This window comes from Phyllobates terribilis, unplaced genomic scaffold (genome assembly GCF_046119375.1).
Source record: "Phyllobates terribilis strain yellow unplaced genomic scaffold, ASM4611937v1 Scaffold_56__1_contigs__length_8794411, whole genome shotgun sequence".
Taxonomy (NCBI): Eukaryota; Metazoa; Chordata; class Amphibia; order Anura; family Dendrobatidae; genus Phyllobates; species Phyllobates terribilis.
This window is the reverse complement of record NW_027362816.1, coordinates 5,441,548-5,467,806: the sequence shown is the minus strand read 5'-3', so window position 1 is coordinate 5,467,806 and position 26,259 is coordinate 5,441,548. Positions and strand designations below refer to the sequence as shown.

Sequence of the window (26,259 nt, the reverse complement as noted above, 5' to 3'; positions counted from 1 at the left end):
CCCTCTCTGCTGTGGTTGTCTACCGCATCTGCGGTTCTGTGACCCAGTCTGTACTGGGTCTTAACCTCTCTGTGCTCCAGCCCGTCCTTTCGGCCAGTACCTCCCTGCCTGTATACTCGCCTGTATCCACCCATCTGCATACCTGCTGTGTTTGCTTACATCCACCAGTCTGTGCCAGCCTAACCTGCCTGTTCCAGTAATCCCAGCGTGGGTCAACCCCCGTGTCCGGAGTTTGACCTGGAGTAGCACCTGGTCCCTCTGCCCGGTTTCTCCCTGGTGCACTGGCGTCGTATGCCGTCGTGCCACCTTGGTCGGATCGGCCAGATACTTAGTCACGCCCCTCCAGGCACTCTCCGGTCCATGGTCCAGTGGAACCACAACACCCGCACACGCCAGTCAGTCCGGGCGTGTGCATAACACACTCCACAATTTGTTGCTTCTCAGCAGCCGACACATCCTTTTTCTTTCCCATTTTGGCAGAAAATGTAGGCTGCTTAATAATGTGGGACAGCCTTCTTAAGTAGTCTTGCCTTTCATTGGACACACCTGCCAAACTAATAAGCACAGGTGTCTGCAATTGCTTACAGTGTTATAAAGAGCCCTGACACACATCACCATCAATGAGTTTAACTGACAAACAAAAAAATTCTTCCCTTATCACTCCTAAACACTTTTTGCATAATAATTTGGAACACAGTGTACATGTGCTTTTCCACAAAACACCAGTGGTTCACGTAGTGAATCTTACAGTTCTAACTTGCCAACCGTGGTCTGTATGGAGTTGTTCAATAAAGGGCCCAAAATTAAGATAACATAGACGGGAGAGGTCTCTATGAATAGGAATTCCTAAGTATTTGATACCCTGTGAGGGCCAGGCAAAGGGAAAGTTGGACTGGATGGAATCCTGTATGGATTTGGGGAGGGAGACATCGAGGGCCTCAGACTTCGCTGCATTGATTTTAAAATTTGACCATGTAACAAAGTGATCTATTTCAGCCATAACAGCAGGGATGGATATATGTGATTGAGTGATATATACTAGGACATCATCAGCAAATGCAGAGCACTTGTACTCGGTGCCTCCCACCTCAATCCACCTAATATTGGGGTTATGGCGAATTGATGAGAGCAGGTGCTCCGTCACTAGGATGTATAAGAGAGGTGTCACGCTACTGGCGATACTGGACTGGAGGTCAGTGGCCGGAGCAGATGTGTACAGGTGACCGGACCGTGGGAAGACTTCTGGGGATGCAGTATATGGCGGTAGTAGTTCACCTTGTCAGAAGATGCAGTATATGGCAGTAGTAGTTCACCTTGTCAGAAGATGCAGTATATGGCGGTAGTAGTTCACCTTGTCAGCAGATGCAGGGGCCCGCCCGAGCAAGGGCCGGCCAGGATCACACACGAGCACCAGGTTCGTTTAGGCAATAGGAGTTCGAGGTAGGAACAGCAGAGTCTTCACAAGAAGCAGGAAAGCGCCAGCAGAACACCTTCCAAGTCAGGAGCTCAGATAATGCTTCACTCAGTTAGACTGAGCACCACAATACTCAGCAACAGGAAGCTGCACAGGGCCAGGTATATATAGCAGGTCCAATCAATCTCAATCAGGGCGGGAACAATCAGCAGGGCAGGTGATGATCTCTATCCCAGACGCAGTTCATATGGTTTCAGGCAGGAGTTAAACAAGTTCCGAATAGCTCCACAGCAAAGGAACAGACTAGCAAGCAATGGGTCACAGGTTCAAATCCTAACAATACTCCCCTCTTAACGGCGGCCTCTGGACGCAATTTGCCCAGGCTTTGCAGGATACTGCTGATGAAATTGTCTAATCAAACGGTGAGCATTGACGTTGCTTACTGGTTCCCATGAATTTTCTTCCGTGTCGTAGCCCTGCCATTTGATTAAGTATTGTAAACAATTTCTGTGTATTCGGGAATCCAAGATATTTTCCACCACAAACTGCTCCTGTCCGTCCACTTCAATTGCATCGGGAGGCAGAGGGTAACGTTCTGGAAATGGATTGGCTGTGGCGGCTTTCAACAAAGACACGTGAAACACGGGATGAATTCTCATTGATGTTGGTAGCTGTAGACGTACGGCCAATGGACTCACAATCTTACTGATTTTGTATGGTCCCACAAACTTTTGTCCTAATTTAGGAGAAGGAATCTTCAATTTCAAATTCTTAGTGGATAACCACACTCGATCTCCAATCCTAAACGTGGGAGTGGGTCTACGATACCTGTCGGCAGCTTTTTTATATTTCTCCTGAGCTTCCCTTAATGTGTCTTTCAGAAGATTCAGATTTTGCTGTAGAAGAGAGATTCTTTCTGCGACTGCTGGTATTAATGGTGCCACAGGATTCTTGGGAAGGATGTTTGGGTGATATCCAAGATTTGCAAAAAATGGGGTCTGTTTCGTAGAGGCATTCTGTGAATTGTTATATGAAAATTCCGCAAATGGCAACAGATCTACCCAGTCGTCTTGCAGATGGCAAATATAACAATGAAGATACTGCTCCAGCGTCTGATTCGTACGTTCTGTCTGACCGTTAGATTGGGGATGATAAGCGGTTGACAATCGTACCTTGATGTCTAGCGCTGAGCATAGACTGAGCCAAAATTTAGATGTAAATTGCACACCTCGATCTGAGACGACTTCATCCGGCACTCCGTGGAGGCGGAAAACATTGCAAATTATCAGATCAGCTGTATCTTTTGCTGAAGGCAGACCTGAACACGGGATAAAATGCGCTGCTTTCGTAAGTCGGTCCACTACTACCAGAATGGATGTTTTTCCCTTGGAGTCTGGTAGGTCTACTATAAAGTCCATTGAAATCGATCCCCATGGTCGAGTTGGGATGGCGAGAGGCTGCAATAGTCCCATAGGAGATGCACGTGGAGTCTTATATCTGGCACAGATGTCACAGGAATTAACGTACTTCTTCACGTCTTCTTGAAAGTTAGGCCACCAAAAGAAACGTGACAAAAATTCCTGCGTTTTTTGTACCCCTTTGTGCCCTGCAACTTTAGAATCGTGCACTAGTTGTAGAACTTTTAACCGAGCTGCTTCTGGCACATATAGTCGTCGACCATCGGTCCATACTTGATTTTTAAAAAACAGATGCACGTCCCCTGATGGACGTGATAGAAACGAGTCTGTTTCGTATGCTGCTTTCAAATCTTCCAGCAAATCTCCATCATGTATTACTCCCAAGATCTTAGTATCTGCCACAATGGGTTTGGGTGTTGTCACGAGGTTAGCCTCACTTGAAAACATTCGGGATAATGCGTCTGCTTTCTTGTTACGGGAGCCTGGTCGGTATGAAATTACAAAATTGAATTGATTCAAAAACAGACTCCAACGGGTCTGCCGAGGAGAGAGGCATTTTGCAGACCTGATAAACTCTAGATTGCAATGATCGGTCAACACTAGAATTTGTTGTGCAGCCCCCTGGAGATGATGTCTCCACTCTTTGAATGCTGATATGATGGCGAGCAATTCTTTATTTCCCACGTCATAATTTTTTTTTGGCTAAAGACATACGTTGTGAGAAAAATGCGCAGGGATGCAGCAACTTCTTTTCCCCTGTCCTCTGAGAGAGGATAGCACCGACCGCACAGTCTGAAGCATCCACCTCGACGATAAAAGCCAATTCAGGGTCAGGATGGCGTAGTATGGGAGCCGTCGTGAATTTCATTTTTAAACGAGAGAATGCTTCTTGCGCTTGGGGGGTCCAGATGAATTTTGCTCCTTTTTTTGTTAATTGCGTGATGGGTGCCACGATTTCTGAAAAATTCTTGATAAAACGTCTGTAAAAGTTGGCGAACCCCACAAAACGCTGAACTTCTTTCACATTTTTAGGGATAGGCCACTCGGTGATAGCTTGCGTTTTCTTAGCATCCATCCGTAATCCTTGAGGTGAAATGATGTATCCCAAGAACTGGATCTCTTCTTGATGGAATTCACATTTTTCTAATTAAATATATAACGAATTCTCCCTTAACCGTTGTAGCACTCGTCTTACGTGCGTCTGATGTTCCTCCACAGAGTTTGAAAAGATCAGGATGTCATCTAGATAAACGACCATGAACTGGTCCAACAGGTCTCGGAAAATATCATTTGCCAGGTGCTGGAAAGTAGCTGGAGCATTGCAAAGTCCGAAGGGCATCACTAGACTCTCAAAGTGTCCATATCGGGTACGAAAAGTCGTCTTCCATTCATCCCCAGGTTTTATACGTACTAAATGATATGCCCCACGTAAATCTAACTTAGTGAAGATTTTCGCACTTTGTACTTTTTCTAGGAGTTCCGGGATCAACGGTAGGGGATAACGATTTTTGACCGTGACTTTATTAAGCTCCCTGTAGTCCACTACTGGCCGTAGTGCTCCATCCTTCTTTTTAACGAAGAATATAGGGGCTCCAGCGGGCGAGGATGATGGACGGATGAATTTTTTGCTTAGATTTTCATCAATAAATTCTTTGAGAGCCTTCAGTTCAGGACCCGCTAGAGGGTAGATAGTTCCAAACGGTATAGCCGCCCCCGGGAGTAGCTCTATTGGGCAATCGTACGGTCGATGTGGGGGAAGTGTATCCGCTCCCCTCTTGTCACAGACATCTAAGAAATCTTCATACACCGCTGGCAGCTGAGGCAGTTCTGGATTCTGAGCTGCTTCTAATGAGGACTCACTTGGAACCTCCGCCTGAACTTCGTTTTCGGGGAAACTAATCTTTTTCATCTCCCAATCGATGATAGGGTTTTGCTTCTGCAACCACGGCAGACCTAAAATGATGGGAAAATGTGGAGAAGAAATAATTAGGAATGTCAACATCTCGCGATGCTGCGGCTCAATATAGATCTCCAAAAGTCCTGTCTCATGATCCACTGGCCCTGAATTCAGTGGAGATCCATCTACTGTCTCCATCACAATAGGTGAACGTCTTTTCTGCACATCTATGCCATGTTTTTGAGCAAATGCAGAATCCATGAAAGTCCCACTGGCCCCAGAGTCAATCATGGCTGATGCGGTGATCCACTGAGAGTTAACCTTCAGTTTGATAGTTACAAAATAATGGGATTCTCGGCTCTCCTTCCTGGTATGTGGAGCTATTGATGATATGGACTGGATTTCATCTTTAGCATAATCAGTCTCTGAGATGAAAGACTCCTCGTCAGAAGAATCAGGATCCATTATGGCCGCCACCATTTTCCTTGAACGGTTTGTGGGACGACTTGGACAGTTAATGAGAAAATGTCCTGCTTCCCCGCAGTACAAACATAGATTCTCTTTAAATCTCTGTTCTCTTCGTTCTGCACTCGCTCGTCTCTGGATCGCATCCACTTGTATTGGCTCTAATTCTGTATCTCGGAAATTTCGGCTAGGCACTTCTTTAGTGACCGATGGCAGGGAGGAGTTATACGAGTTAGTTGAACGATTCATGGAGGTCCACTTCTCTTGTCGTCGTTCAGACAGACGGGTGTCAACCCGGATGCAATGCTTGATAAAATCATCCAGATCCGAAGGGGTCTCTCCACGGGCAAGTTCGTCCTTTACTGCACTAGAAAGTCCTCTTTTAAAGAAAGTTACCTTTGCTGCATTATTCCATTCGGTGTCGACGGCCCACCTCCTATACTCCATAGCATACTCTGCGACGGGACGTTTGCCTTGTCATAATGCCAGCAACGTTGATTCAGCTGTACGATTTGGGTCATCAAACATCTGCTGCATCGCTCGAATAAACTCATTCAAATTGTCTAAACGTGCATCCCGAGTCTCAATCAGAGGATTAGCCCAAGCGATCGCTTTGTGGGTTAACAGCATAGTGATGCATAACACCTTTGACCTATCGGTCGGGAACTGATTAGCATGTGTATCAAAGAACAGGTAGCATTGATTCAAAAATCCACGAAATTTGTCTCGATCACCGCCAAAACGAAAAGGTGGTAGCTTGGGGGGCATGGCAAACGCCGAGACGGGAGCTTGTCCTTCTAGCTGTGAAATTCGAGCAGTCAACACTTGTACCGCATTCTGCAGATCTTGGATAGCTTGTTGGTGATTCTGAACATTATGATCGCTCTGTACAATAAATGCGTCTACCTGTGATTTTCCATTCATCTGTTCGGCGTGCAGACTGGATAATGCACCCTGCAGTTTTCTGACACGTGCCTCCATAGTTTCTGCCCCAGTGGCCTCCATTTTTGAGAGGCTGAGTATTCTGTCACGCTACTGGCGATACTGGACTGGAGGTCAGTGGCCGGTGCAGATGTGTACAGGTGACCTGACCGTGGGAAGACTTCTGGGGATGCAGTATATGGCGGTAGTAGTTCACCTTGTCAGAAGATGCAGTATATGGCAGTAGTAGTTCACCTTGTCAGAAGATGCAGTATATGGCGGTAGTAGTTCACCTTGTCAGCAGATGCAGGGGCCCGCCCGAGCAAGGGCCGGCCGGGATCACACACGAGCACCAGGTTCGTTTAGGCAATAGGAGTTCGAGGTAGGAACAGCAGAGTCTTCACAAGAAGCAGGAAAGCGCCAGCAGAACACCTTCCAAGTCAGGAGCTCAGATAATGCTTCACTCAGTTAGACTGAGCACCACAATACTCAGCAACAGAAAGCTGCACAGGGCCAGGTATATATAGCAGGTCCAATCAATCTCAATCAGGGCGGGAACAATCAGCAGGGCAGGTGATGATCTCTATCCCAGACGAAGTTCATATGGTTTCAGGCAGGAGTTAAACAAGTTCCGAATAGCTCCACAGCAAAGGAACAGACTAGCAAGCAATGGGTCACAGGTTCAAATCCTAACAAGAGGGGACAGAGGACATCCCTGCCTTGTCCCATTGGTGATTATGAAAGGTGATGAAAATGTTCCATTAATCTTCAGCCTAGGTGACTTATTGCAATACAGAGCCGTGATTTTGCCTATAAAAGGGTCCCCTAGACCCCTACCCCAAGCATTTTAAGGGAATAATATATGGCGTGCAAGGAGACTCTATGGAGTGCTTTCTCAGCATCCAACGAGAGTATCTAATTACAAATTTTTAACTGCATCTAGCCCAGGAAATACTTTGTGCCTAGTAGCAGTGTCTGCTAGTCAGCGGATTATCCCAGCTGTTAAGTAAGCTGCACCACCTGTAGTTTGGACACTTAATTTTTTCAAAGTAAATGCTTCGGTCCCCCGGGACACTCAGTGAAGAGCATCGGGGAGGCACCCCAAGGCATAGGGGTTGGGACTGGCGGTAGGACGCCTTGTGGTGGACCGCCGAGCTCGATCCTTATAAAAGCTTTTTAACTGCAGCAGCTTTAGGGGACGCTACTGGAGCTGGAATTACACGGCAGCTGGCATGAGATTTGCCCTCCAATAGATCCTTGTAAATGGATTTAAAGTGTATTCATTCAAATTAGAGAGACAATTTAAATTAAAAAGCTTAGACCTGCCTCCACTGCAGGGGGGCTCGCTCGACCCACCAGCGGACAGGCACCAGTATTGGGAGAGGGGGGCTGGCAATCAGGGTCCACCGCAGTTCTGGCACAAACCCGGCGACACGGAGGTCGCACGGGCAGGAACGGACTGGCCGTGTCGGCTTCGCACTTTTTTGGTTTTAGAAGGGCATGACATGCTTATATCTGTGTCTCCCCCTCCTTTTACTCCTCCACCTCTTTTCTTTTCGCATGACTATATGTACTTGTCACTTTTCCATGTGTTAGTTGTGTCTTCTGAGCAGTTTGTCAGCTTTTGGACACCTTTGAAGGTGTTTTCTATGTGTTTCTATGTGTTTTTGTTTGCCTGCCATTGGTTAACAGTGTTCGAAGGTGTTCGACGAACAGTTCGGCGAACATACGGGTGTTCGACGAACCAAACCGAACTCGAACACTACGGGGGTGGCTCAACACTACTTATGAAACAGAGAGCAGCACTAACAGAATTGGCGCTGCCGGCAGTCCTCGGTGACACTGTACTTGTCAGTATCACTGGCAGTCACCAACAAAATGGCTCCACACTGTGATCCTAAATTTCATCCTCTCTTATCCTGTTACAAACACCCAGAAAGGGAGAAGAGGAGCGACATCACACACATGTACAGTGTCCATTTTAGGACATGATCAGATATCAGAATGATGTCAGTTTGAGGCTAAATACCCTGTCTGACAAGTGATTCTGACAAGTGATTTTAAGTGACTTTTACAACTGTAATAATAACAAAAAATTTCACTGTTTGCTGATGGGACTTGAACCCAAAATTCTGTGTCCAGAAACCAGTGCACTAACCACTGAGCTATTAACTCAGTTGAAAAAATCTATGAGTTATATGATTTTCAGTGCAAACCTGATTGAAACTCATTGGGACTTATGCACAGACTGCAAGCAAGCCAAATTCAAATGATGTGTGATTTTGATGTGTGAGTCTGATGTGTGATTTTCTTCAAACATCAGAATCACAATGACTTTTAGTCACCCGGAGTATTTTCATGGTTGATCTCATAAGACAAAAAAGCTTCTAGCTACTATCACTTGACTGGATAGCTCAATGGTAAGGCATCAGCCTCTGAAGCTACAGTGTCACAGTTCAAATCCAAATAGGAATATTATTATTATTATTTTTTTTAAATTATGCCTGTTTAGCACACAAACTACAGGGGTGTTTTACTTTTAATATCTGACATTTTGATTGTCATCCTGACGTGCTAATATATGTGACATATATGCCTTACCATTAAACTGTAGGTTCATTATTTGATTATTTAGGTAGTGATATATAATTATAATAATTACATAGCAAAAGTAAATTGGGAGTTTGCAGTCAGTTCTTTGGTGGATGGAAAGAAAAATTGACAATAAAGAAATTTTATCATTAGACCCCTTTAAGAAATTATGCAAATGTACAGTCACTTGGAAATAGATATGTAGTAAATTAGCGCCTCCCAATTTAGTTTGGCTATGTAATTTACCATGCAAATAGACAGCTTGTCTGAAACTCTTAACACGTCAGGATGAAGATCAAAATGTCAGATATTAAAAGTAAAACACCCCTGTAGTTTGTGTGCTAAATAGGGATAGTTAAAAAAAAAAATAATATCCCTAATGGGATTTGAACAATGACACTGTAGTTTCAGATGCTGATGCCTTACCATTGAGATATCCAGGAAAGTGATAAGGACTGGCAGCTTTTCTTGACTTATGAGATTCACCATGAAAATACTCAGGGTGACTAAAAGTCACTGTGTTTCTCATTCTGAAGTTTGAAGAAAGTCACACATCAGACTCACACATAATTTGAATTTGGCTTGCTTGCAGTCTGTGCATAAGTCCCAATGAGTTTCATTATTATTACAGTTGTAAAAGTCAGTTGTCAAAATCACTTTTCAGAATCACTTGTCAGACAGGATATTTAGCCTCAAACTGACATCATTCTGATGTATGATTTTGATATCTGATCATATCCTAAAATGGAAAAATGGACACTGTACTACAGAGACCCCTGTACAGAAATATTAGGGCTCCAGCGACATCACATCTATTATACAGAGAATAGCGCTATCTCCATAGCTCTGTACACAAGGACATAGAGATCAGACAAGGTCCTCATATTCAGGCAGCTTCTATTTTACTCCAACCCTCTTTATAAGAACAAGATCAGAGTCTCATTATACCGAGCAGAGAAGCTCCAGGGACAAAGACCCCGTCTGGTCCTAACACGCTGGGGGCCCAGAGTATCCAGCCACAGGGCCCGGATTCTCTCATTTGTGGCCCCAGCGTTTCTTGTGGAATAAATCCCTTTCTCATCCAGTCCTGTAGTAATGACTTTGTTATCACGTTTTGTAGGAGGGTTCGTCTGACTCCATCTTATGTTATCAATATCTGTGCGAGAAACAAGAGACGTCCGAGCGCAGTTTTACCAAGTGTCCAGTGTCAGTTCTTCTACAGTCTGATAAAGAGCCGCGGTGTCTCCCACCGAACCTGGGGAGTATACAGCTGTATACAGCGTACATACCCGGCTCCGTACACCTTGTACACACATGGCTCCGCTGCGTACACCTCATACACACACAGCTCCGCTCCGTACACCTCATACACACACGGCTCCGCACACCTCGTACACACATGGCTCTGTACACACACGGCTCCGCTCTGTACACCTCATACACACGGGGCTCCGCTCCATACACGCGGCTCCGCTCCGTACGCCTCGTACACACGTGGCTCCGCTCCGTACACCTCGTACACGCGCGACTCCGCTCTGTACGCCTCGTACACACACGCCTCCGCTCCGTACGCCTCGTACACGCGCGGCTCCGCTCCGTACGCCTCGTACACACGGCTCCGCTCCGTACACCTCGTTCACTCGCGGCTCCGCTCCGTACGCCTCGTACACGCGCGGCTCCGCTCCGTACGCCTCGTACACACGCGGCTCCGCTCCGTACACCTCGTACACACGGCTCCGTTCCGTACACCTCGTACACACGTGGCTCCGCTCCGTACATCTCGTACACACGCGCCTCCGCTCCGTACACCTCGTACACACGCGGCTCCGCTCCGTACACCTCGTACACACGCGGCTCCGCTCCGTACACCTCGTACACACATGGCTCCGCTCCGTACATCTCGTACACACACGCCTCCGCTCCGTACACCTCGTACACGCGCGGCTCCGCTCCGTACACCCCGTACACACGTGGCTCCGCTCTGTACACCTCGTACACACGCGGCTCCGCTCCATGCACCTCGTACACGCGCGGCTCCGCTCCGTACACCTCGTACACACGCGGCTCCGCTCCGTACACCTCGTACACACACGGCTCTGCTCCGTACACCTCGTACACACGCGGCTCTGCTCCGTACACCTCGTACACACGCGGCTCTGCTCCGTACACCTCGTACACACGCGGCTCTGCTCCGTACACCTCGTACACACGCGGCTCTGCTCCGTACACCTCATACACTCGCGGCTCCGCTCCGTACACCTCGTACACACGCGGCTCCGCTCCGTACACCTCGTACACACGCGGCTCTGCTCCGTACACCTCGTACACGCGCGGCTCTGCTCCGTACACCTCGTACACGCGCGGCTCCGCTCCGTACACCTCGTACACGCGCGGCTCCGCTCCGTACCCCTCGTACACATGTGGCTCTGCTCCGTACGCCTCGTACACACGCGGCTCTGCTCCGTACGCCTCGTACACACGCGGCTCTGCTCCGTACACCTCGTACACATGTGGCTCTGCTCCGTACGCCTCGTACACACGCGGCTCTGCTCCGTACACCTCGTACACACACGGCTCTGCTCCGTACACCTTGTACACACGCGGCTCCGCTCCGTACACCTCGTACACACGCTGCTCCGCTCCGTACACCTCGCACACGCGCGGCTCCGCTCCGTACACCTCGTACACACGCGGCTCTGCTCCGTACACCTCGTACACACGCGGCTCTGCTCCGTACACCTCGTACACACACGGCTCTGCTACATCCACACTGTAAACCCCTCCTGACCCCACACATAAACTTCAGCTCATCCAGCACCATGACAACCAGCACAGCAGAGTCCTGCATCCACTGAGGCCCCTGATCATGTGACCCCTGACTCCTCCCCTCCTGTGACCTCATCACAGGTCCTGTGCGCACAGAACAGTCATATGTGTGGTGGCGGCTCTGCAGGTGGAGGTATGTGGAGATTCCCCATTACTGGGCATTAACCCCTTCTGCACGGAGACTCTTTTGGGGTCTCTGTGTGGTGTGAACAGTGAGGTAATAGCTGTGGACAGAATGCGGCTTAGCTGGTTCCCGTCCACATTAGATCCATTCAGACGACTGCAGGATGAAGGACAGAAGCCCAGAGAAGTCCTCACACAACGCCATTATTCCTCTCCTAGCTCCAGCACAGTAATGTAGATACTAGTGATTATCTCTCCATTACTGGATCGAGTATCGGGGGAGTTCTAGTCCGCGCCCTGTATGTCTTGTGTCTGTTATACGGCCAATATCCATTCGGGCATTGCCTGCCATACACTGTAGTGCTGTAGCCATGTTTTCTACTGGCATTACTGCGATTGTCCGGCCTCATCTTGTTATCGGTAGTGATGAGGGAACCTGCTCTGATAAGGGGTTAACCGAGCACGCTCGAGCATAACTGAGTGTCATCGGAGTGCTCGTATATTATGTTCGAGTCCCTGTGTTTGCATGATTTGCGGCTGTTAAACAGCTTCAACACGTGAGGATTCCCTAAAAAACAGGCAATCCCGGCATGTGTTGAGGCTGTCTAACAGCCGCATATCATGCAGACACAGGGACTCGAACATGATATACGAGCACTCCGATGATACTCAGTTATGCTCGAGTGTGCTTGGTTAACCCCTTATCCAAAGACCATTCGCTGATCACTAGTTATTGGGTCTTACAGAAGACCCAGCGATGCGATGCTCGGCCCACTGTCCTCAGAAAGTACGGTAGTTCAAGGAGAGTTGTTATAGGAAGGAGTGCTTAGATTAATGTCATCTCCCTTCTAAATATTATAAAGTTGCCTTCCATGTGGCACTAAAGGGTGTATTTCACCTTTTTTAACACCTTTCCGACGTGGTCAGTAATAGTACGCACCACGTCAGAAAGGCCGGTTCAGCGGGGTCTCCGGCGCTGAGCCCGCACTGGACCGAGCACATGTCAGCTGATTATTACAGATCCACCTGCGACTGTTAACTAGTTAAATGCTGCTGTCAATCTCATTAACAGCGCCGCGCCGGAAGCCCGTTACTTACCCCACCCATCGGTGACCCCGTCACGTGATCGTGGGTCACTGATGGGTGGGCATGACAGCCCTGGGTCTGCAGCAGACCCCTGTGGTTGTCAGGTAAAGATTGCTATGAGCGCCACCTAGTGGTCGGTGCTCATAGCACAGGAGCATTTCTGCTACATAGAGGTGATCTGCTCATCACCTCTATGTAGCAGAGGCGATCGGACAGTTGCTGCTTCTAGTCTCCTATGGAGACTATAGAAGCAAGCAAAAAGTTTAAAAAAAAAAAAAAAAAAAAGTTTTTTAAAAGTTTAAATCACCCCCTTTGGCCCCATTCAAAATAAAATAATAAAAAATAAACCCCATATACACATATTTGTGTATATTTCAGAATCACCCGATCTATCAATATAAAAAAAATAATTAATCCAATCGGTAAACGGCATAACAAGAAAAAAATTCCAAACGCCAGAATTACATTTTTTTGGTCGCCGCAACATTGCAATAAAATCAATAACGGGCGATCAAAACATCGGATCTACCCCAAAATGGTATCAATAAAAACATCAGCCCGGCACGACCAAAAATAAGCCCTCACCCGGCCCCAGATCCCGAAAAGTGGAGACACTGCGGGTCTCGAAAAATGGCGCCATTTTTCGAGACCCTCAATTTTTTTTTTTTTTTTTTTAGCAAACTTTGGAATTTTTTTTTCACCACTTAAATAAAAAGAACCTAGAAATGTTGGTGTCTACAAACTCGTAATGACCTGGAGAATAATAATGACAAGTCAATTTTAGCATTATGTTAATGTGGAAAGAAAAAAGAACAAAAAACAACTGTGGAATTGCATGTTTTTTGTAATTTCACTGAACTTGGAATTTTTTTCCCGTTTTCCAGTGCACGGTATGGTAAAACTAGTAATGGCGTTTAAAAGTACAACTCTTCCTGCAAAAAATAAGCCCTCACATGTGCCATATTGACTGAAAAATAAAAGGGCTATGCCTCTGGGAAGAAGGGGAGCAAAAACGAAAACTCAGAAATGGAAAATGCTCCTGTCATGAAGGGGTTAAACCTAGTAAATAAATAATGAATTTAAAAAAATGACATGGAGTCCCCCCCACCCACGCCCTCCTGTTTTTGATAACCGGCTAAGGTACATCAGACAGCTGGGGGCTGATATTATCCTGCTGGGAAGGTCCATGGATATTGGCCCCTTCCAGCCTAAAAATACCAGTCCGCAGCAGCCCCAGAATTGGCAAATCACATTAGATGCGACAAATTTTGGCACTTTGCCTGCCTCTTCCTAATTGCCCTGGTATGTTGGCAACCAGGGTAATATTTTTGGGGTTTATGTCAGCTGTGTATTTTCAGCTGGTATCAATCCCTAGAGTTAGTATTGTAGAAGCGTCTATCAGGCACCCCCATTACTAACCCAGTAAACTAAAAGAAAAAAAACACAAATATATATTTTTAGAAAACAACTCCTCGACAGACAACAAAGGAATAAAGTTCAGAGAAGAAGCTTCACAGAAAGAAGTTGAAGTTACAGACGTCATTTAACCCTTTGGGAGGAAGTGATTCCAGGGAGTAAATCCAGAACTCGTCTCAGTAGAAGTTTACTGCGTTGTGATTGTGAATCCGCTGCGGTCGTCTCTTCTAACACCGACCATCGGAGAACAGAACTTTTATCACCATCTCCGAGAAATGTCTGGCCACCGTGGTCTCCCCAAACGTCTGCTCTTCTTTATGCTTTTTCTTGCAGTGGCCGCAGTGGATTTCATCCTAGAATCATAGAGCCGAACAGAGAAGCAATGTTCCTTCAGTCTGATTGTAATTGATTGTGACGTTTGTCCAATGTCCACTTTAAAGAATTTGTCCACTACTTTATATGAACCCCCCAATGTACCCCCCCGGGGCCCAGAAATGTTTTTGTAAATACCTTGCGGTGCCTTTTCTGCCTCCTTGCGGCGCTACCGCTGGCCACTCAGAGGCATCACGTGACCCGTCATTGATGTCACGTCAAGTGAGGCGTGACATCAGTGACGCGCTCCCCGCGGTGGATGCTTGGCTGTGGGCGGGGTTACCCCGTGCGTCACACCCAGCATCCCCCGATTGCTTTCCCAGTGAATGAGGAGAGGAAGAGCGTGCGGTGGATGCCGGGTGTGACGTGCTGGGTAACCAATGCCACAGCCCAGCGTCCACCGTGAAACGTAGAAGTGAGTACCACCTGCTGCAGCGGAACTTGACGTGACATGAGCGGATGTCAGAGCCGGCTGCAGCCAGGGGTCATGTGATGCCTGTGAGCGGCCAGTGATAGCGCCACTCACAGGCAGAAAAGGCACCACAGAGTATTTAGAGAAACACTTATGGGCCCCGGGGGAATGCATTGGGGGATCATATAAAGTAGTGGACAACCCCTTTAACACAAGGGCACTTTACGGAGTAAATCACACCAGAAATGTAGCAGGTAAAAACCACCAATATCCACAGGTGTCCCTTCTAATTGGTGGGAAAACTATCACCTTTAATAATCCTCCAACAGTTCTGGCATGAAAAACATGGAAAAGTGCACCTTTATGGATTTGAAAGAAAATCTTTTTAGACACTTTAGCTTAATAGTAGCAGCTCTAATCAAATGGTTACATAGTGATTTACCTGAAGATTCACAAATTGTTTTTTTTTTTAAAAATGTTATGTTTAGGGTGTTTTTGTGAATGAATCATGTATTGCTCCCATAGTACAGTGCCCCTTTCTTGGCCCCCACACACCGTATACTGTTCCCCTAGTACCGCCATCAACCCACACACTGTATAATGCTCCCACAGTACCTCCATCCCCAATTTTATTTTTTGGGGGTGTTTTTCATGTAATATATGGAAACCTACATGAAAATGCTAAAAAAAATCCTATCCTATCAGGAGAAAAAAATAGATTAGTTACTTACCGGTAATGGGATTTCTCGGAGAAATGAATACCAAGACAGGAGGTATTTGATGCCAAATTCTCCATGTACAATGTATTTTCTAGGTCGACCATGACAGCACCACGAGAGAGGGAATCCGCCCACCAAGGACAGGAAACCTACAGGCTTAAAAGGGGGCGGCCCTCCCTCTCGCCTCAGTTTGGATTACAGAGCATTGAGAGGACCGCCCGGTTAGTAGACATAGCAACATAATCATGAAACAAACAGTATATACATTTTCTTACAACACCAATGTGTGAGAATAAAGAATGAAAACAGATAAGAAGTGCTCCCAAAAAGGGGTGAAGAAGGGGAATATAAGGGTGCTGTCATTGTCTCCGAGAAATCCCATTACCGGTAAGTAACTAATCTCTTTATAGGTCGACCATGACAGCACCACGAGAGAATTGCAGAGATGAAGATTCTAGGGAGGGACCACCGCTTGGAGCACCCTTCTCCCAAATGTGAGGTCAGACGAAGCACCCAGATCTAGTCTATAGTGCTTATAGAAGGTAGATGGAGAAGACCAGGTAGCTGCCTCCCGTCGCCTGTGACCGGCTTCCTCCATCAAGGACAGGAAACCAAACTGAGGCGAGAGGGAGGGCCGCCCCCTTTTAAGCCTGTAGGTTTCCTGTCCTTGGTGGGCGGATTCCCTCTCTCGTGGTGCTGTCATGGTCGACCTATAAAATACATTGTACATGGAGAATTTGGCATCAAATACCTCCTGTCTTGGTGTTCTTACAAACAAGCTTTTATAAATGTCTCAAACTTCTTTGTGTGAATCAGACCTGAGATCTAACATGATAGAAGATTACAGTCTAGAAAAGACGGAAAACATTCATATAGACGGCTGGTGGTGATGTAGTCAGTGAAAGGACTCTGGCCAAATATGTTTCTAAAGCCGTAGTTGAAGATCAAAATGTCGTCCTCATCATGAAGTAGTTATTTCTCATGTCACGTGTAATGAATATCTCCTGCAGTATTGTTAATGCCGATTCCACTGTTGGTAAATGAGACGAGAATTAGCTTTATGGAAGATGAGTCTATGAGAAAGGTATTCAGCTGCAGACTGCGAGGAAGAATCTGCTTGTTGTCTGTGGCCTAAAATATATAGGTTTTATTACTAGATGTAAAGAAGAAAACAAAATAGTAGAAAATAGTAAATCTCATATGTTTCCCTTATTATCTCCAGTGATTGTATTATTACTACTGTTGAGCGAGCACTAAAATGCTCGGGTGCTCGAAACTCGGGCCGAGCTCACCGTGATACTCGGATGCTCGACCCGAGCAACGAGCCCAATGTTAGTCTATGGGAGACCCGAGCATTTTTGAGGCGGCACCCCCAGCAGTCTGTAGAAAGCCTAAAAAGTGCCCAAAATGATAGTGACAGTGCTCAAAACACATGGGGACAGCATGGGGATCACCCCAGGAAGCATATCTGACCCCCAGGTCACTGCTGTCAACAACGTGGTCAGAGGTATTAAGCCACTTTTACGGGCTCACAATAAAACGTTCAAAAACGAAACTGAAACGGTTTTCCTGTGAAATATGTTAAGGAATTTCCTTTCCAGGGTAAAGACTTGTGTATAAGGTAAAATAAATAACCAAAAATACTCCTCCACACCTTGGGCTATGTTCACAAGTAGCATTTTTTATGCGTTTTTGCACTTTTGTATTGCTTTCAACTGTGACAAATATATTCACCGGGAAATGTCATTTTAACATTTTACAACCTTATCTGGCCATGTGCTGTGTGACACATGCATACAGTGCTGAAAAGACATGGGAACAGCATGGGGAAGACCCCTGGAAGCATCTCTGACTCCCAGGTCACTGCCTAAAAGTGTGCCCATCAGAAGTGATCCTTGCCGCATCAGAAGATGCAGACTTGCAACTATCCTCGTGCAAGTCCTTGTCCCAGGGCAGTGTTCAATTGTACCTCCCCCATTCCTTGTAATGCAAGCGCAAATATGCAGCCAACCACCCACCCGCAGGCTGCAATACCATACTGCTAGCTTGCATTTGAAATGGGACCTTTTAGTTTGGAGGAGGCCGAAGCTGGCCACTACCTCATGGCTGCTTCGGCAGCGAGGTATCCATACTCAGTCCCCAGCCGCCCGGCGGCCGGGTGTCCACGCTCGGTCCCCAGCCGGCTGGGGGCGGCTGGGTGTCCATAAACGGTCCCCAGCCACCCCTATTTCTCCTGGGAACTTCCCCCACACTTTTCTTAGCCTGGCCTGCTTTAGGGCAGCATTGGACGAGCCCACCAGAGAACCAGACTCCTCCGGTGGGCCCTGGCTTCTCCATCAGGGGAGTTGAGAGTGCCAAGGTGAGGAGCATGATGATAATGATAGAAGTTAGCATCTGCTTTGTTTTATTGGAATGCAAGCTCATGTATGTAGTAGCGGCTAGGCCTGACGTGGTCAGCGTTTTGGCGCATATCCCTCCTCCTCCGAGGATTGCTGGATGTTTTCCTGCTACTATCCCAGTTCTATAAAACAAAGCTTCAGGTGATAAATGATGGATGAGGTGGTGGCAAAGGAGAAAAAGCAGGAGGAACAGGGACAATTCACATCAATATCAGGCCAGTCAACCACACATGTCTTGTAGGATATGTTTCTGTACCAAAAGGAGCGGTTCAGCTACACAGTTATAGGGCATACAGTGAGTGCAATGCCTACCAAAATTTTCGAGGCACTCCAATGCCCCTTGGAAGTGACATGGAGGTCACAGGGCCTTAACTAAACTGTTTTTTCCATTTATAGCAACTGGGTCTCCTGTACACTGTTGGCCTAAGCAGTGAATGGAAGGCTTTCCAAAAATTATGAGAAACTGCAATGTCCCTTGAAACAGACGTGGATTACAGCATACTAAAAACCTTCTACCCATTATTGGGGAGTGGGTCTCCCTTAGTTTTCGCCTTTGCATTGAAAAGCAAAAGCTGACTAAAATTAAGAGGAAATGCAATGCCCGTTGGAAGAGTCGTGGAGGTTAGAGGTAATTAAAATAACATTTCAATGCCCCTTGGAAGAGCTGTGGAGTTCAGAGTGGTTTAACAAGATGGTTTTAATGCCCCTTTGAAGAGACATGGAGGTCACAGTAGCTTAACAAGACAGTTTTAATGCCCCTTGGAAAAGTGGTGGAGGTCACAGTAGCTTAACAAGACGGTTTTAATGCCCCTTACAAGAGCCATACAGTACAGCATATTACAAACATTATTCCCATTATTGGGGAGTGGCTCTCCCATAGTCTTTGCTTATGCCTTCCAAGCAAAAGCTGCCAAAAATTAGGACGGAGGAACTTGCAATGCCCCTTAAAGAGCCATGCAGTACAGCATATTACAAACATTATTCCCATTATTGGGGAGTGGGTCTCCCATAGTCTTTGCTTATGCCTTCCAAGCAAAAGCTGACAAAAATTAGGACGGAGGAACTTGCAATGCCCCTTACAAGAGCCATGCAGTACAGCATATTACAAACATTATTCCCATTATTGGGGAGTGGGTCTCCCATAGTCTTTGCTTATGCCTTCCAAGCAAAAGCTGCCAAAAATTAGGAGGAAATGCAATGCCCGTTGGAAGAGTCGTGGAGGTTAGAGTGGTTTAACAAGACGCTTTTAATACCCCTTGGAAGAGACGTGGAGGTCGCAGTAGCTTAACAAGACAGTTTTAATGCCCTTCGGAAGAGACGTGGAGGTCGCAGTAGCTTAACAAGACAGTTTTAATGCCCCTCGGAAGAGATGTGCAGGTCACAGTAGCTTAACAAGACAGTTTTAATGCCCCTTGGAAAAGATGTCGAGGTTGCAGTAGCTTAACAAGACAGTTTTAATGCCCCTTGGAAAAGTGGTGGAGGTCACAGTAGCTTAACAAGACGGTTTTAATGCCCCTTGGAAGAGACGTCGAGGTTGCAGTAGCTTAACAAGACCGTTTTAATGCCCCTTGGAAAAGTGGTGGAGGTCACAGTAGCTTAACAAGACGGTTTTAATGACCCTTACAAGAGCCATACAGTACAGCATCTTAAAAACATTATTCCCATTATTGGGGAGTGGGTCTCCCATAGTCTTTGCTTATGACTTCCAAGCAAAAGCTGCCAAAAATAAGGACGGAGGAACTTGCAATGCTGGCAACACGGACCACGGTCACCCTGGTGGTATAGTGGTGGAGGAGGCTGAGGATAAGGAGAAGAGCATAAAACAGCCGAAATGAGGAAGCGTATACCCATGTGTGGGTGTTAAGCGGTGCATGTGAATACACCTCCCTAAATAACACAGTGGATTTGACTTTGTTACTCTGCTGTCATTTGGTGGTGATGAGAAGTCTGGCCCAATCCAGCCCTTGTTCATTTTGATAAGGGTCAGCTTGTCAGCATTGTCAGTTGACAGGCGAGTGCGCTTATCAGTTATAATTCCACCAGCGGCACTAAAAACACGCTCCGATAACACGCTAGCGGCAGGGCAGGCCAGGACCTCCAAGGCGTACAGAGTGAGTTCATTCCAAGTCAGCTTGGATACCCAATAATTAAAAGGCACAGAGGAATCACAGAGGACGCTGGTACGGTCGGCAAGGTACTCCCTCACCATCTTTTGAAACTTTCTACTCCTTGTGAGAGTACCCCACGCCTCAGGGCCTGTCCGAAGGGAGGGTCTGAGAAAACTCACCCAGAATGTTGACAGTGTTCCCCTGTCTCTGCTGAATTGGAGTTGCGTCTCTCTCACCTGTACGCCTTGGTTGGGCAATGAACTGTGACCTCTGCTGCTAGCGTGTTCAGATGGGAATTTTTTTAACAGTTCTGCAGCAAGGGCCTTCTGGTACTGCCCCATTTTTGAAGACCTCTCCACCTCAGGAATAAGAGAGTGAAAGTTCTCCTTGTAGCGGGTCTAAAAGTGTCACCAACCAGTAATGACTGTCACCCAACATTTTGACAACGCGAGGGTCACGGTTAATGCAGCGTAACATAAAGTCAGCCATGCGTGCCACACTGGTAACGGGCAAGACTTCCGTGTCCTCACCAAGATGACGACTGACCATGCTCTCCTCCTCCTCCTCCTCCTCCCCCCTGTCTTCAGGCCACCCACGCTGAACCGACGGTATTACAGTTGTACAGGTACTACCGTCTACAGCGCATGATACCAGCTCCTGTTCTTCCTCCTCCTCCTCCTCATCTCCCTCATTGTCCCCCAATGCACGTTGGGATGAGATGAGGCTTGGCTGTGTGTAATCGATCGCTACGGCTTCTTGATCCATCTCATCATACTCTGGCTGCAATGCCTCCTCTTTAATTCTCTGCAGAGAGCGTTGCAAAAGACAGACAAGTGGAATGCTGATGCTAATGATGGCGTCATCGCCACTCACTATCTTGGTGGACTCCTCAAAGTTTGTCAGTATGGTACATATGTCAGACATCCAGGTCCACTCCTGAGGTCTTGTGTGGAGTCTGACCTGAATATCGATGGCCTTGTTGCAGCTGGTACTCCCAACTGTTCTCTTCTGCTCACAAATCCTTTGCAACATGTGGAGGGTAGAGTTCCAATGTGTGGGGACATCACACACCAGTCGGTGTGACGGAAGCTGCAAACGCTGCTGCAACACAGCAAGGGCGGCGGGAGCTGTAGCCGACTTGCGAAAATGAGCTGACTGGCGGCGTACTTTGACAAGCAGATCTGGCAACTCGGGGTACGATTTAAGAAACCGCTGAACCACGAGGTTAAGCACGTGAGCCAGGCATGGTACGTGTGTGATCTCGCCTCGCCTCAGAGCCGCCACCAGGTTACGGCCATTGTCACACACGACCATGCCTGGATGTAGGTTCAGCGGTCTCGGCCACAGATCTGCCTGCTCTTTCACAGCTGTCCACAACTCACAAGCAGTGTGAGGTTTCTCACCTAAGCTTATGAGTTTCAGCACAGCCTGTAGCCGCTTGGCGGAGGCAGTACTGCAGTGCTTCCAGCTTGTAACTCATGTGGTGATGTCTGAGATGGAGGATGATGCGCAGGAGCTGTACACTGTGGGGGCAACTCTGACTGACATAGGTCCCGCAATCCTCGGTGTGGGGAGGATGTGTTCCGTCCCAAGGTCCGACTGGGTCCCGGCTTCCACTATGTTTACCCAGTGTGCCGTCAGGGAGATGTACCGTCCCTGGCCACAAGCACTTGTCCACGTGTCCGTTGTCAGGTGGACTCTCCCAGTAACTGCGTTGTTGAGGGCACGGCAGATGTTTTAGGACACGTGCTTGTGTAGTGCGGGGATGGCACACTGGACAAAATAGTGTCGGCTGGGGACAGAGTACCGAGGGACGGCCATCGCCATAAGGTTGCGGAAGGATTCCGTCTCCACCAGCCTAAAAGGCAGCATTTCCAATACAAGCAGTCGTGAAATGTGCGAATTTACGACTGTGGCCTGGGGGGGTGTTGGCTGCAAATTTGCGCTTTCGTTCAAAGGTCTGGTATATGGACAATTGAACGCTGCGGTGGGACGTGGACGTTGATGCTGTATCTTGAGAAACTGCCATAACAAGTGAAGACTGAGAGGAGAGGGCATCTTTGCATGCAGTACACTGTGTTCCAAATTATTATGCAAATAATATTTTCTCAGATTTTCCCAAATTACCTTTATGAATTGCAGTCATTGTAATTTTCCAGTCAAATAACTATTAGAGTACAATTGAAAGGTTTTTGTACAAACTGCCTATGATAACAGTATATTTTTTAAAAAATGAAAAACTCAAACTGCACTCAAAATGCATGTTCCAAATTATTATGCACAGCAGAGTTTTCAACCTTTTCATTTTAATAAAGAACAAAAAAATTGTCATTTTTGAAATTATAAGCATTAGCAGGTTATTACAAACTGAAATCAAACAGTTTTCAACTCAAAACTTTATTCTAGGTGATGTTACATTTGCACATAGGACCCCTTGTTCGAAAGGAGCTTCTGAACTCTCTTGTCCATTGAATTTGTCAGGTTTTGGATGGTTTCTGCTTCAATTGTTTTGCATGAGGACAGAATACTCTCCCAGAGCTGTTGCTTAGATGTGAACTGCCTCCCGCCATCATAGACACACCTTTTGATGATGCTCCAGAGGTTCTCAATGGGGTTGAGGTCAGGGGAGCATGGGGGCCACACCATAAGTTTGTCCCCTTTTATGCCCATAGCCAGAGATGCAGATGTGTTATGTGCAGCATGAGACGGTGCATTATCATGCATGAAAATGATCTTGCTGCGGAATGCACGGTTCTTCCTCTTGAACCATGGCAGGAAGTGCTGTTTGAGAAACTCAACATACATTATGGAGTTCATCTTTACCCCTTCAGGGATCCTAAAGGGGCCGACAATCTCACTCCCCATGATTCCAGCCCAAAACATTACTCCACTTCCTCCTTGTTGGCGCCGTAGCCGTGTTTGCATGGGGTGTCCATCAACCAGCCATTCTCCACTCCATCCATCTGGACCATCGAGCGTTGCACGGCACTCATCGGTGAACAAAACAGTTTTGAAGTCAGTCTTCATGTATTGTTTGGCCCACTGGAGCCGTTTCTGCTTGTGTACAGTGGATAGAGGAGGTCGACAGGATGGCTTACGCACAGCTGCAAACCTCTGAAGGACCCTGCATCTTGTTGTTCGGGGGACATTGGAGGCACCAGCAGCTTCAAAAACTTGTCTGCTGCTACGACAAGGCTTTTTTGCCGCTGCTCTTTTAACCTGACGTATTTGCCTGTAGGAAAGAGTCCTCAATTTTCCCTTATCGGCACGCACACGTGTGTACTGTGAATCAGCTACATACTTCTTGATTGTGCGATGATCAGGATGAAGTGTCTTGGCAATGTTGATTGTAGTCATGCCTTGACCTAAACACTCCACAATTTGTTGCTTCTCAGCAGCCGACACATCCTTTTTTTCCCATTTTGGCAGAAAATGTAGGCTGCTTAATAATGTGAGACAGCCTTCTTAAGTAGTCTTGCCTTTCATTGGACACACCTGCCAAACTAATTAGCACAGGTGTCTGCAATTGCTTACAGTGATATAAAGAGCCCTGACACACATCACCATCAATGAGTTTAACTGACAAACAAAAAAATTCTTACCTTATCACTCCTACACACTTTTTGCATAATAATTTGGAACACAGTGTATTGACAAGGGATTGCCTTGCACACACAACAGGGGGTTCTATTGCACGCACAACAGCGGAAGAAGCAGTGGTGACACCCGCTGACACTGGTCGTGGACCCTGGGGTTCACCCCACAAAGTCGGGTGCTTTGCTGCCATGTGCCTGATCATGCTGGTGGTGGTCAGGCTGATAGTTTTGTCACCCCTGCTGATGCTGGCATGGCAGGTGGTACAAATGACCTTTTTGGGGTTATCAGCAGAGTCTTTAAAAAAATTCCAGACTCTGGAAGACCTACAGTTTGTACTGGCAACGTCCCTCGTGTTGGTGTTACGGGGAACTGTTGCCTGCCTTCTGTGTGCGGCCACCACACTGCTTCTTCCTGCTTGTTGGGGTACTCTGCCTCCCTCACCCTGTGTGCTGCTGGCCTCGCTCTGCATGTCCTCCTGCCACGTTGGGTCAGTTACTAGATCATCCACCACCTCCTCCTCTGCCACTTGCGCACCACGATCCATATCCTCACTTCCTGGCAATTGTGTCTCGTCATCGTCCACCTCTTGTGACAATTTCCCAGCGTCGACTTCCTGTGGCCCTGGCTGTTCAAATATTTGGGCATCGCTACATGGGATCTCCTCTTCCACCACTTCAAGCGGAGCAGGCGAGGGGCACAAATCTGGAAATGGACCAGTGAACAGCTCTTCATAGTGTCCAAGTGTGGGATCAGTTCCTGTCTGACGACACTCGGCATGGTGGGAGGAAGGAGCATCAGGGTGAGGAGGAGTATGCAGTCGAGACTCAGGGCTACTAAGACTTGACCGTGTGGAAGACAGACCGGAGGTGGTGGTGCCCAGGTAACTGGAAGTATTATCTACTATCCAATTAATAACCTGTTCACACTGATCAGTTCGCAATACTGGTGTTGTTCTGTGCTTCCCTAGTAATTCGGTCAAGAACTGGGAGTGAGAATATGTGGCTATTGGTTGTGGCACATTTTCACCTTGGCCACGGCCCCGTCCTCTGCACGCACCATCACCAGAACGTCCAGTTCCACTTCCCTTGCCACGCGCCTTGCCCATTGTAAATGAAGTAAAATAGCTTACACTCGCACTATCAATGGAAAAACGGTAACAAAATGGAGATTAGAACCGTGGAAGAGGAAAACCACAGTTCTATTTCTCTGGCCTACACCCGACTCTTTTAAACAATCTGAACAATCAGGGAGAAACTATTACTGTTTTTCTTTAAGGAAAACATACCAAAAGCTGGATAATAGATATTTTTTACCGTGGAATGGCAAAACCTCTTATTGTTTAATGGGGTATACCAGACTTTTTTAAATAGATATATTTGCAGCGGAACAGTGAGCGACACACTCAAACTGTTTTTTTTTTTAGGTAAAAATGGCCCAAAAGTGGATAACACAGAGGTTTGAACCGTGGAACTGCAAAACCACAGTTCTATTTCTCTGGCCTACACCAGACTCTTTTAAACAGATTTGTGTCTGAACTGTCACAGACACACTTTTTTTCTTTTTTTTTGGGGGGGGGCACCAAAAGGTTAATAAGATGGGTATTTGTACAGTGTGAAGGAGGAAAAAAAAAAAAAGAGGATTTAGATGAAAAAAAAGGATTTTTCCTGGCCTCCGAGACCTGGAGCTAATTCTAGCAATTTGAGCAGCATCACACAGGACTGTAATGCAGCGTTTGCTGGTATAACCACTGCGTCTCCTATAGAGCCTGCCTGCCTGCCTTCCTGATATCTGTGATACATATTAGTCCTGAGAAGGACTGTTGGTTTGATTTGGCAGGCTTTAGAGACCCTAAACTACCTATTTCGCACTATAAATCTCTCCCTAGCTCAGCAGCAGTTTCCCTACACTGTTTGATCCCGGCCGTCTGTGTCCAAGATGGCGGCGCCCGGTTTTAAATACTCGAGGTGACTCTGTGCCGCTAGCCAATCAAGGTAATGCCCACAACCAACATGGCTGGGGCATTACACTGACTGGCTGGCAATCCCTGCATTTTCATTGGCTCTGTAAAGAGCGCCAAACATGCAGGGCGGAAACCCGAGCTCCCGCCCGAGTAACCCGGAAATGCTCGGTGCTCGCCGAACATCCCGAGTAGTGTGATACTCGGGCAAGTACCGAGCAGTGTCGAGCATGCTCGCTCAACACTAATTATTCCACAAGATTTTTATGAATTTACATTGGCTCATCATCTTCCTATTCAGGTCTTTACAATATCGGATCCCCTAAATAAGAAAATTTTTCTGATTCACTCATTAAGCATGGATATGGACAGGTACAAGATGGCGGAGAGGATATTACACCTTACCCTAGAGATCCTCTTCCGGCTTACTGGAGAGGTGAGAGATTCTGATGACGTCACCTTACATCATTCTTATCTATGGGAATAACAGATGGACAGAACTGGAGAGGTGAGGACTCTGGAAATGTCTGGAGTGAG

The 26,259-nt window shown here is 47.0% G+C and overlaps 2 protein-coding genes across 2 annotated transcripts in view; one reads left to right on the top strand and one right to left on the bottom strand.

Annotated features, from left to right (window-relative positions):
* The window catches only part of LOC141192245 (uncharacterized), a 152,592-nt gene that overhangs the window by 55,977 nt on the left and 70,356 nt on the right, over positions 1-26,259 (bottom strand). The gene's annotated exons all lie outside the window — the stretch shown is intronic.
* The window catches only part of LOC141192260 (uncharacterized), a 34,439-nt gene continuing 20,593 nt past the window's right edge, over positions 12,414-26,259 (top strand). Inside the window, exon 1 of the mRNA XM_073661760.1 lies at positions 12,414-12,443. Coding sequence (XP_073517861.1) covers positions 12,414-12,443 — 30 coding nt within the window. The remainder of the gene's footprint in view (positions 12,444-26,259) is intronic.